The following is a 10,000-nucleotide window of genomic DNA, read 5'->3' on the forward strand; positions in this document are numbered from 1 at the left end:
GACCTGGTCCTGGTCCTGGTCCTGGTCCAGGACCTGGTGCTGGTCCTGGTCCTGGTCCTGGTCCTGGTCTTGGTCGTGGTCCAGGTCCAGGTCCTGGTCCTGGTCCTGGACCTGGTCCTGGTCCTGGTCCTGGTCCTGGACCTGGTCCTGGTCCTGGTCCTGGTCCTTGACCTGGTCCTGGTCCTGGTCCTGCCGGTCTCACTGGTCCACCTGGTTGACGAACAGTCCGGCCTCCCACTGAAGAGCGCGTCGGTTTTTATGTCGAATAACTCGAGTCGACTCGACAACCTGAAGACAAACAACAGGACAACAACACGTCAACAACACGTCAACAACACGTCAACAACAGGTCAACAACACGTCAACAACAGGTCAACAACAGGTCAACAACACGTCAACAACAGGTCAACAACAGGTCAACAACAGGTCAACAACAGGTCAACAACATGTCAACAACATGTCAACAACATGTCAACAACAGGTCAACAACAGGTCAACAACACGTCAACAACACGTCAACAACAGGTCAACAACATGTCAACAACACGTCAACAACACGTCAACAACAGGTCAACAACAGGTCAACAACACGTCAACAACACGTCAACAACAGGGCAACAACACGTCAACAACACGTCAACAACACGTCAACAACATGTCAACAACAGGTCAACAACAGGTCAACAACACGTCAACAACAGGTCAACAACAGGTCAACAACAGGGCAACAACACGTCAACAACAGGTCAACAACAGGTCAACAACAGGTCAACAACAGGACAACAACACGTCAACAACATGTCAACAACACGTCAACAACATGTCAACAACAGGTCAACAACATGTCAACAACAGGTCAACAACAGGTCAACAACAGGTCAACAACAGGTCAACAACAGGACAACAACACGTCAACAACATGTCAACAACACGTCAACAACAGGTCAACAACATGTCAACAACACGTCAACAACACGTCAACAACAAGTCAACAACACGTCAACAACAGGTCAACAACAGGTCAACAACAGGTCAACAACACGTCAACAACAGGTCAACAACACGTCAACAACACGTCAACAACAGGTCAACAACAGGTCAACAACAGGTCAACAACACGTCAACAACAGGGCAACAACACGTCAACAACACGTCAACAACACGTCAACAACATGTCAACAACAGGTCAACAACAGGTCAACAACACGTCAACAACAGGTCAACAACAGGTCAACAACAGGGCAACAACACGTCAACAACAGGTCAACAACAGGTCAACAACAGGTCAACAACAGGACAACAACACGTCAACAACATGTCAACAACACGTCAACAACATGTCAACAACAGGTCAACAACATGTCAACAACAGGTCAACAACAGGTCAACAACAGGTCAACAACAGGTCAACAACAGGACAACAACACGTCAACAACATGTCAACAACACGTCAACAACAGGTCAACAACATGTCAACAACACGTCAACAACACGTCAACAACAAGTCAACAACACGTCAACAACAGGTCAACAACAGGTCAACAACAGGTCAACAACAGGACAACAACACGTCAACAACATGTCAACAACACGTCAACAACACGTCAACAACATGTCAACAACACGTCAACAACATGTCAACAACACGTCAACAACACGTCAACAACAGGTCTACGACAGGTCAACAACACGTCAACAACACGTCAACAACACGTCAACAACAGGTCAACAACACGTCAACAACAGGTCAACAACAGGTCTACGACAGGTCAACAACACGTCAACAACAGGTCAACAACAGGTCAACAACACGTCAACAACATGTCAACAACAGGTCAACAACAGGTCAACAACACGTCAACAACAGGTCAACAACAGGTCAACAACACGTCAACAACAGGTCAACAACAGGTCAACAACAGGTCAACAACAGGTCAACAACATGTCAACAACATGTCAACAACATGTCAACAACAGGTCAACAACAGGTCAACAACACGTCAACAACACGTCAACAACAGGTCAACAACATGTCAACAACACGTCAACAACACGTCAACAACAGGTCAACAACAGGTCAACAACACGTCAACAACACGTCAACAACAGGGCAACAACACGTCAACAACACGTCAACAACACGTCAACAACATGTCAACAACAGGTCAACAACAGGTCAACAACACGTCAACAACAGGTCAACAACAGGTCAACAACAGGGCAACAACACGTCAACAACAGGTCAACAACAGGTCAACAACAGGTCAACAACAGGACAACAACACGTCAACAACATGTCAACAACACGTCAACAACATGTCAACAACAGGTCAACAACATGTCAACAACAGGTCAACAACAGGTCAACAACAGGTCAACAACAGGTCAACAACAGGACAACAACACGTCAACAACATGTCAACAACACGTCAACAACAGGTCAACAACATGTCAACAACACGTCAACAACACGTCAACAACAAGTCAACAACACGTCAACAACAGGTCAACAACAGGTCAACAACAGGTCAACAACACGTCAACAACAGGTCAACAACACGTCAACAACACGTCAACAACAGGTCAACAACAGGTCAACAACAGGTCAACAACACGTCAACAACAGGGCAACAACACGTCAACAACACGTCAACAACACGTCAACAACATGTCAACAACAGGTCAACAACAGGTCAACAACACGTCAACAACAGGTCAACAACAGGTCAACAACAGGGCAACAACACGTCAACAACAGGTCAACAACAGGTCAACAACAGGTCAACAACAGGACAACAACACGTCAACAACATGTCAACAACACGTCAACAACATGTCAACAACAGGTCAACAACATGTCAACAACAGGTCAACAACAGGTCAACAACAGGTCAACAACAGGTCAACAACAGGACAACAACACGTCAACAACATGTCAACAACACGTCAACAACAGGTCAACAACATGTCAACAACACGTCAACAACACGTCAACAACAAGTCAACAACACGTCAACAACAGGTCAACAACAGGTCAACAACAGGTCAACAACAGGACAACAACACGTCAACAACATGTCAACAACACGTCAACAACACGTCAACAACATGTCAACAACACGTCAACAACATGTCAACAACACGTCAACAACACGTCAACAACAGGTCTACGACAGGTCAACAACACGTCAACAACACGTCAACAACACGTCAACAACAGGTCAACAACACGTCAACAACAGGTCAACAACAGGTCTACGACAGGTCAACAACACGTCAACAACACGTCAACAACACGTCAACAACAGGTCAACAACACGTCAACAACAGGTCAACAACACATCAACAACAGGTCAACAACACGTCAACAACAGGTCAACAACAGGTCAACAACACGTCAACAACATGTCAACAACAGGTCAACAACACGTCAACAACAGGTCAACAACATGTCAACAACACGTCAACAACAGGTCAACAACATGTCAACAACATGTCAACAACAGGTCAACAACATGTCAACAACATGTCAACAACACGTCAACAACACGTCAACAACACGTCAACAACAGGTCAACAACAGGTCAACAACAGGTCAACAACAGGACAACAACACGTCAACAACATGTCAACAACACGTCAACAACAGGTCAACAACATGTCAACAACATGTCAACAACACGTCAACAACATGTCAACAACACGTCAACAACATGTCAACAACACGTCAACAACAGGTCAACAACAGGTCAACAACACGTCAACAACAGGTCAACAACACGTCAACAACACGTCAACAACAGGTCAACAACAGGTCAACAACAGGTCAACAACACGTCAACAACAGGTCAACAACAGGTCAACAACAGGACAACAACACGTCAACAACAGGTCAACAACACGTCAACAACACGACAACAACAGGTCAACAACAGGTCAACAACAGGGCAACAACATGTCAACAACACGTCAACAACACGTCAACAACAGGTCTACGACAGGTCAACAACACGTCAACAACACGTCAACAACACGTCAACAACAGGTCAACAACACGTCAACAACATGTCAACAACAGGTCTACGACAGGTCAACAACACGTCAACAACACGTCAACAACACGTCAACAACAGGTCAACAACACGTCAACAACAGGTCAACAACACATCAACAACAGGTCAACAACACGTCAACAACAGGTCAACAACAGGTCAACAACACGTCAACAACAGGTCAACAACACGTCAACAACAGGTCAACAACATGTCAACAACACGTCAACAACAGGTCAACAACATGTCAACAACATGTCAACAACATGTCAACAACATGTCAACAACACGTCAACAACACGTCAACAACACGTCAACAACAGGTCAACAACAGGTCAACAACAGGTCAACAACAGGACAACAACACGTCAACAACATGTCAACAACACGTCAACAACAGGTCAACAACATGTCAACAACATGTCAACAACACGTCAACAACATGTCAACAACACGTCAACAACATGTCAACAACACGTCAACAACAGGTCAACAACAGGTCAACAACATGTCAACAACAGGACAACAACAGGTAAACAGCTGGTACACAGCTGGTAAACAGTTGGTAAACAGCCTGTAAACAGCTGGTAAACAGTTGGTAAACAGTTGGTAAACAGCTGGTAAACAGCTGGTAAACAGTTGGTAAACAGTTGGTAAACAGCTGGTAAACAGCTGGTAAACAGCTGGTAATCAGCTGGTAAACAGCTGGTAAACAGTTGGTAAACAGTTGGTAAACAGTCAGTAAACAGCTGGTAAACAGTTGGTAAACAGCTGGTAAACAGTTGGTAAACAGCCTGTAAACAGCTGGTAAACAGTTGGTAAACAGCTGGTAAACAGCTGGTAAACAGCTGGTAAACAGTTGGTAAACAGTTGGTAAACAGTTGGTAAACAGTTGGTAAACAGCTGGTAAACAGCTGGTAAACAGCTGGTAATCAGCTGGTAAACAGCTGGTAAACAGTTGGTAAACAGTTGGTAAACAGTCAGTAAACAGCTGGTAAACAGTTGGTAAACAGTTGGTAAACAGTTGGTAAACAGTTGGTAAACAGTTGGTAAACAGCTGGTAAACAGTTGGTAAACAGTTGGTAAACAGCTGGTAAACAGCTGGTAAACAGCTGGTAATCAGCTGGTAAACAGCTGGTAAACAGTTGGTAAACAGTTGGTAAACAGTCAGTAAACAGCTGGTAAACAGTTGGTAAACAGTTGGTAAACAGTTGGTAAACAGCTGGTAAACAGTTGGTAAACAGTTGGTAAACAGCTGGTAAACAGTTGGTAAACAGCTGGTAAACAGCTGGTAAACAGCTGGTAAACAGCTGGTAAACAGTTGGTAAACAGTCAGTAAACAGTTGGTAAATAGTTGGTAAACAGCTGGTAAACAGCTGGTAAACAGTTGGTAAACAGTTGGTAAACAGCTGGTAAACAGCTGGTAAACAGCAGCTGGTAAACAGTTGGTAAACAGCTGGTAAACAGCTGGTAATCAGCTGGTAAACAGCTGGTAAACAGTTGGTAAACAGTTGGTAAACAGTCAGTAAACAGCTGGTAAACAGTTGGTAAACAGCTGGTAAACAGCTGGTAAACAGTTGGTAAACAGCTGGTAAACAGTTGGTAAACAGCTGGTAAACAGTTGGTAAACAGTTGGTAAACAGTTGGTAAACAGTTGGTAAACAGTTGGTAAACAGTTGGTAAACAGTTGGTAAACAGTTGGTAAACAGCTGGTAAACAGCTGGTAAACAGCTGGTAAACAGTTGGTAAACAGCCTGTAAACAGTCAGTCAACAGCAGCTGGTAAACAGCTGGTAAACAGCTGGTAAACAGTTGGTAAACAGCCTGTAAACAGTTGGTAAACAGCTGGTAAACAGCCTGTAAACAGCAGCTGGTCCCTCACCTCGTTGTTGACGGCGTCCGTCGGTTGAATCCCTGCGTACTGAAACAAGAAGAAGAAGAAACTTTATTTACATTTGAAATGAAACGAAACAAAACCAGAGAACTTTAAAAACCAGCGTGTGGATGAACTCACTGCGCTCTCCTCCAGCTTCACTCTGACCCGTCTCTCCTCAAAGTCCTGCAGCAGCGTGTCCGCCAGACCTCTGAGAGGCGCCGCCACCACCGGCGCCACCGGCACCACCGGCACCACCGGCACCACCGGCACCACCGCCGGCCCCGCAGGGGAGGAGGAGGAGGGAGGAGGCGAGGAGGACCAGGGCTGAGCGGTGAGGATGGAGGACAGACGGACGAAGGGGCGAGGACAGACGGGCTTATCTGAAACACAACAGGAAGGACTGTGACATCACTGTGACACCACTGTGACATCACTGTGACATCACTGTGACATCACTGTGACATCACTGTGACATCACTGTGACATCACTGTGACATCACTGTGACATCACTGTGACATCACTGTGACATCACTGTGACACCACTGTGACATCACTGTGACATCACTGTGACATCACTGCAGAGCTCCGTGTCTCTGACCCGTGTTCCTGAATGTGACGACGCTGAGCTGCAGAACAATGATCCCATAAAGGCATCGGACCTTTGGCCCAGTGGTGCCCGGGCCCTAAAACCTGGACCCTGTTACTGATTCACTGCTGAAGCTGCTGCACTTTGCTCGTTCCCTCGCTGAGTCACTGATTCTCTCCATGTGACACGCAGCAGCATCAGCCCGACCGCTCCGCTTTTACTTTCTCTACACATGCGCTTTGTTCCGAGCACTGACGAGGCCGCAGCGCCAACGCAGCGCCAACGCAGCGCCAACGCAGCACCGTGCTCAGAGTTCAAATCAGTAACACCCTTTCAAAATAAGACTTCCTGTCCTTCTGTTCAGTGGTGACACCCTTTCAGAATAAGACTTCCTGTGGGAGCCTGGTGTTCCCATTGTTTGAACAGAGTTTTTAAAAACATCATCATTGACCTTTGACCTCTTTCTAACTGAGCACAGAGCTGATCCTGATCCTGATCCTGATCCTGATCCTGATCCTGACCCTGATCCTGATCCTGATCCTGACCCTGATCCTGATCCTGACCCTGATCCTGATCCTGATCCTGACCCTGATCCTGATCCTGATCCTGATCCTGATCCTGATCCTTCATGTGTTCGGACCTTGGTTCTGTTTGTTTGGACCCAGAACTCTTATTTTGAAAGGGTGTAGGGTCAGACTGCACAGACGTAAAGTGGATAAACCTGGAGATAAAGATTCTCAGCAGCGTGGAAATCAAAGAGTTCCCAGTGACGGTGAGCGTCATCGTCTCTACAGCGGTGTCTGCAGAGACCGAGACCGCGGCCGCGGCGTGGTCCGCGGGGTTTAGGGGATGAACCGACCCCGGCAGGACTATCTGACAAAGTCCTGTCATTACATCTTTGCTCTTATAACAAAGAGGGACTGACCAGTAACTGCTGATCCCGCCCTGATCAGGACCACATACCTGTGTTTGCAGGTGGGCAGAACTGACTGACGGCCATCTTGGTCGCCTGTTCCACCAGAGGAGCTGGAGACGAGAGCTGTCCGTCAGTGTCCTCCCTCTGCTCCCTCAGCTCCCTCAGCTCCCTGAGCTCCCTCTGCTCCCTCAGCTCCCTCAGCTCCCTCAGCTCCCTGAGCTCCCTGAGCTCCCTGAGCTCCCTGAGCTCCCTGAGCTCCTGCTCCCGTCTCAGAGCCTCCTCGATCTCCTTCTCGATGAAACCCGGAGCTCCTTGTCCTCTGGACTGCAGGCCGGTGGACTCCAGGCTCTCCCTCCAGGACCGAGGCGTGGCTGAAGCCGTGTCAGGCCGAGGGGTCGGGGATGGGGAGGGTGAAGGCGTTGCTGGATCTTGGTGCAGGCCTCTCGTGTCCTGGAGCTGCAGGTCCCTTGCAGAGAAGAGAGAAGGAGCTGAACTCATGTGGCTGAGTAACAGCTGGGTTTCTTCGGGGTGTTGATGAGGACAGCAGGGCAACAGGAAGACGTCGGCGTCCCCAGGCTCAGACGGAGGTCTATCCTCGGGCCTCTTGTCATCGTCCTGTTGGTCGGACTCCCTCTTTATGTCCTGCGGCTCCTGTGGAGGATCTGGAGTGTCTGGTCCCAGGATCCCCAGCTGCTGCTCAGGCTCCTCCCTCGCCTGCGTCTCCTTCTGGGTCTCCCGCTGGATCATGAAGCTCACTCGGTTCTTCTCTTTGGCTTTGACGGGCGTCAGCGGCGACTGTAAGCGTTTGGTTTGGATCTCGACCATCTCCGCTCTGCCGTCGCTGTGTTTCAGCCCTCGGGAGCGTCGCAGGTTCTCCTCTCGCTCCTGAACCAACCGGATCTCCCTCTCAATCGGGGTCTCGTTGTCCCTTGTGGACCTGCTACTCCTGTCCTCTTGATGGAGGCTGTAATTGAACACGCCTTCATCGCTGGTGTAGCCGCCGCCCACCTCTGCAGTCGACTCCTCCAGGCCAGAGTCCAGGGCATCGAACACACTGCTCTGCCGGCTGAGACTCCCCTCGGTCCGGCACACCGTCACCTTCCTCTCTGGGGGGGTCTCTTCTTCTTCTGTTGGTGTAAATGGTGTCGCATCTGCGCTGTCGTACAGCTCCACCTGCTCTGACGAGGACACGTCAGGATGCAGAGACGTGCTCAGATGTGTTCTCGAGGACCTCAGGGGGCCGGGGGGCGCAGGCCGCCGGTCCTGCTCCATCTTCAGGAACTGTTGTCGGGCGGTGCTAAAGTTGATCTGCTCCTTGTCGATGGACCCGGGCTCAGCGGGGACGGGGGCTTCTGGTCTGGAGCTCACGGGACTGTAGCTCACACTGAAACCTTCTATCAGTTTGTCCGTAGACCTCCGCACATCCAGGCTCTCCAGGACGCTCAGCTCATCTCTGAACGTCGGGTTCTTCTTCGGGGCTTGGCTGCGAATGATCTCCTTCCGCAGCTGCTTCTCCTCTTCCTCCTGGACCACTTCGGTGCCGTTCTTCAGATCCACTCTGTACTGCGAGTCTCCGTTGGGCTCTGAGAACAGACTCTCGGGCTTCCTGTTGCTGGTGTAGGTCTGCAGTTTGAATCCTTTGTCCTCCTTCAGGGTGGCCAGCTGAGTCTGACGCTGCGGTGAGAGCATCCAGGCTTCGTTCAGCTCCGCCTCGGGACTCGCCGGATCCTCCACGAAGGAGTAGAACCCGCAGTGAGAGCCGGAGCTGCTGCTGGGGCTGCTGGGGCTGCTGGGGCTGCTGGGGCTGCTGGGGCTGCTGGGATGCCACTCGTCGCTGGTGTCCCCTCCGTCCTGCGACACTGCCACTTGCCGGGCCTGGACCACCACGTCCCCAGTGCCGTCACCCTGAAGCGAGGAGACGGCCACCGAGGACTGACGAGTAACAGAGATGCTGTTGGAGGTGAAGACCGATGAAGGGTCGTCCGGGTCGGGGGAGTCGCTCCGTGCAGGGCCGGCGATGGTGCGCAGGTCTGAGGGCTGCAGCAGGGGGGACAGAGGCTTCAGCACCCATCTCCTCGGGACGCTGTCCATGACTGCAGGGGGCGCTGCTGCTGCTGCTGCTGCTGCTGCTGCTGCTGCAGGGGGCGCTGCTGCTGCTGCTGCAGGGGGCGCTGCTGCTGTTGCTGCTGCTGCTGCTGCTGCTGCTGCTGCTGCTGCTGCTGCTGCTGCAGGGGGCGCTGCTGCTGCTGCTGCAGGGGGCGCTGCTGCTGTTGCTGCTGTTGCTGCTGCTGCTGCTGCTGCTGCTGCTGCTGCTGCTGCTGCTGCTGCAGGGGGCGCTGCTGCTGCAGGGGGCGCTGCTGCTGCAGGGGGCGCTGCTGCTGCAGGGGGCGCTGCTGCTGCTGCTGCTGCTGCTGCTGCAGGGGGCGCTGCTGCTGCTGCTGCTGCTGCTGCTGCTGCTGCTGCTGCAGGGGGCGCTGCTGCTGCAGGGGGCGCTGTGGGGCCGACAGGAGGCTCTGATGGAGGCAGACTCTGAGCGGAGTTCGGCGTCAGGTCTTGGGAGAGTCTCTGAA

At 50.6% G+C, this 10,000-nt stretch overlaps 1 protein-coding gene across 1 annotated transcript; it reads right to left on the reverse strand.

Moving 5' to 3' along the window:
* Positions 1 to 180: 180 nt before the first annotated feature.
* misp (mitotic spindle positioning) lies at positions 181 to 9,533 on the reverse strand. Its single transcript, XM_083911600.1, has 4 exons — positions 7,478 to 9,533; positions 6,066 to 6,307; positions 5,934 to 5,972; positions 181 to 288 (listed from the first exon to the last, which is right to left on the reverse strand). The coding sequence occupies exons 1-4, from the start codon at positions 9,519 to 9,521 to the stop codon at positions 199 to 201; spliced, it is 2,415 nt and encodes an 804-aa protein (XP_083767726.1). The 5' UTR covers positions 9,522 to 9,533; the 3' UTR covers positions 181 to 198.
* Between the last annotated feature and the right edge of the window lie 467 nt (positions 9,534 to 10,000).

The sequence above is a fragment of the Echiichthys vipera genome (assembly GCF_963691815.1).
Source record: "Echiichthys vipera genome assembly, chromosome: 3".
Classification (NCBI taxonomy): domain Eukaryota; kingdom Metazoa; phylum Chordata; class Actinopteri; order Perciformes; family Trachinidae; genus Echiichthys; species Echiichthys vipera.

Coding starts and splice junctions, on each gene's coding strand:
- misp (XM_083911600.1), bottom strand. CDS start 9,521: ATGGACAGCGTCCCGAGGAGATGGGTGCTGAAGCCTCTGTCCCCCCTG. Junction 5,973..6,065: donor TGAAGCTGGAGGAGAGCGCA/GTGAGTTCATCC, acceptor TTCTTGTTTCAG/TACGCAGGGATTCAACCGAC. Junction 289..5,933: donor CGGACGCCGTCAACAACGAG/GTGAGGGACCAG, acceptor GTTTGTCTTCAG/GTTGTCGAGTCGACTCGAGT.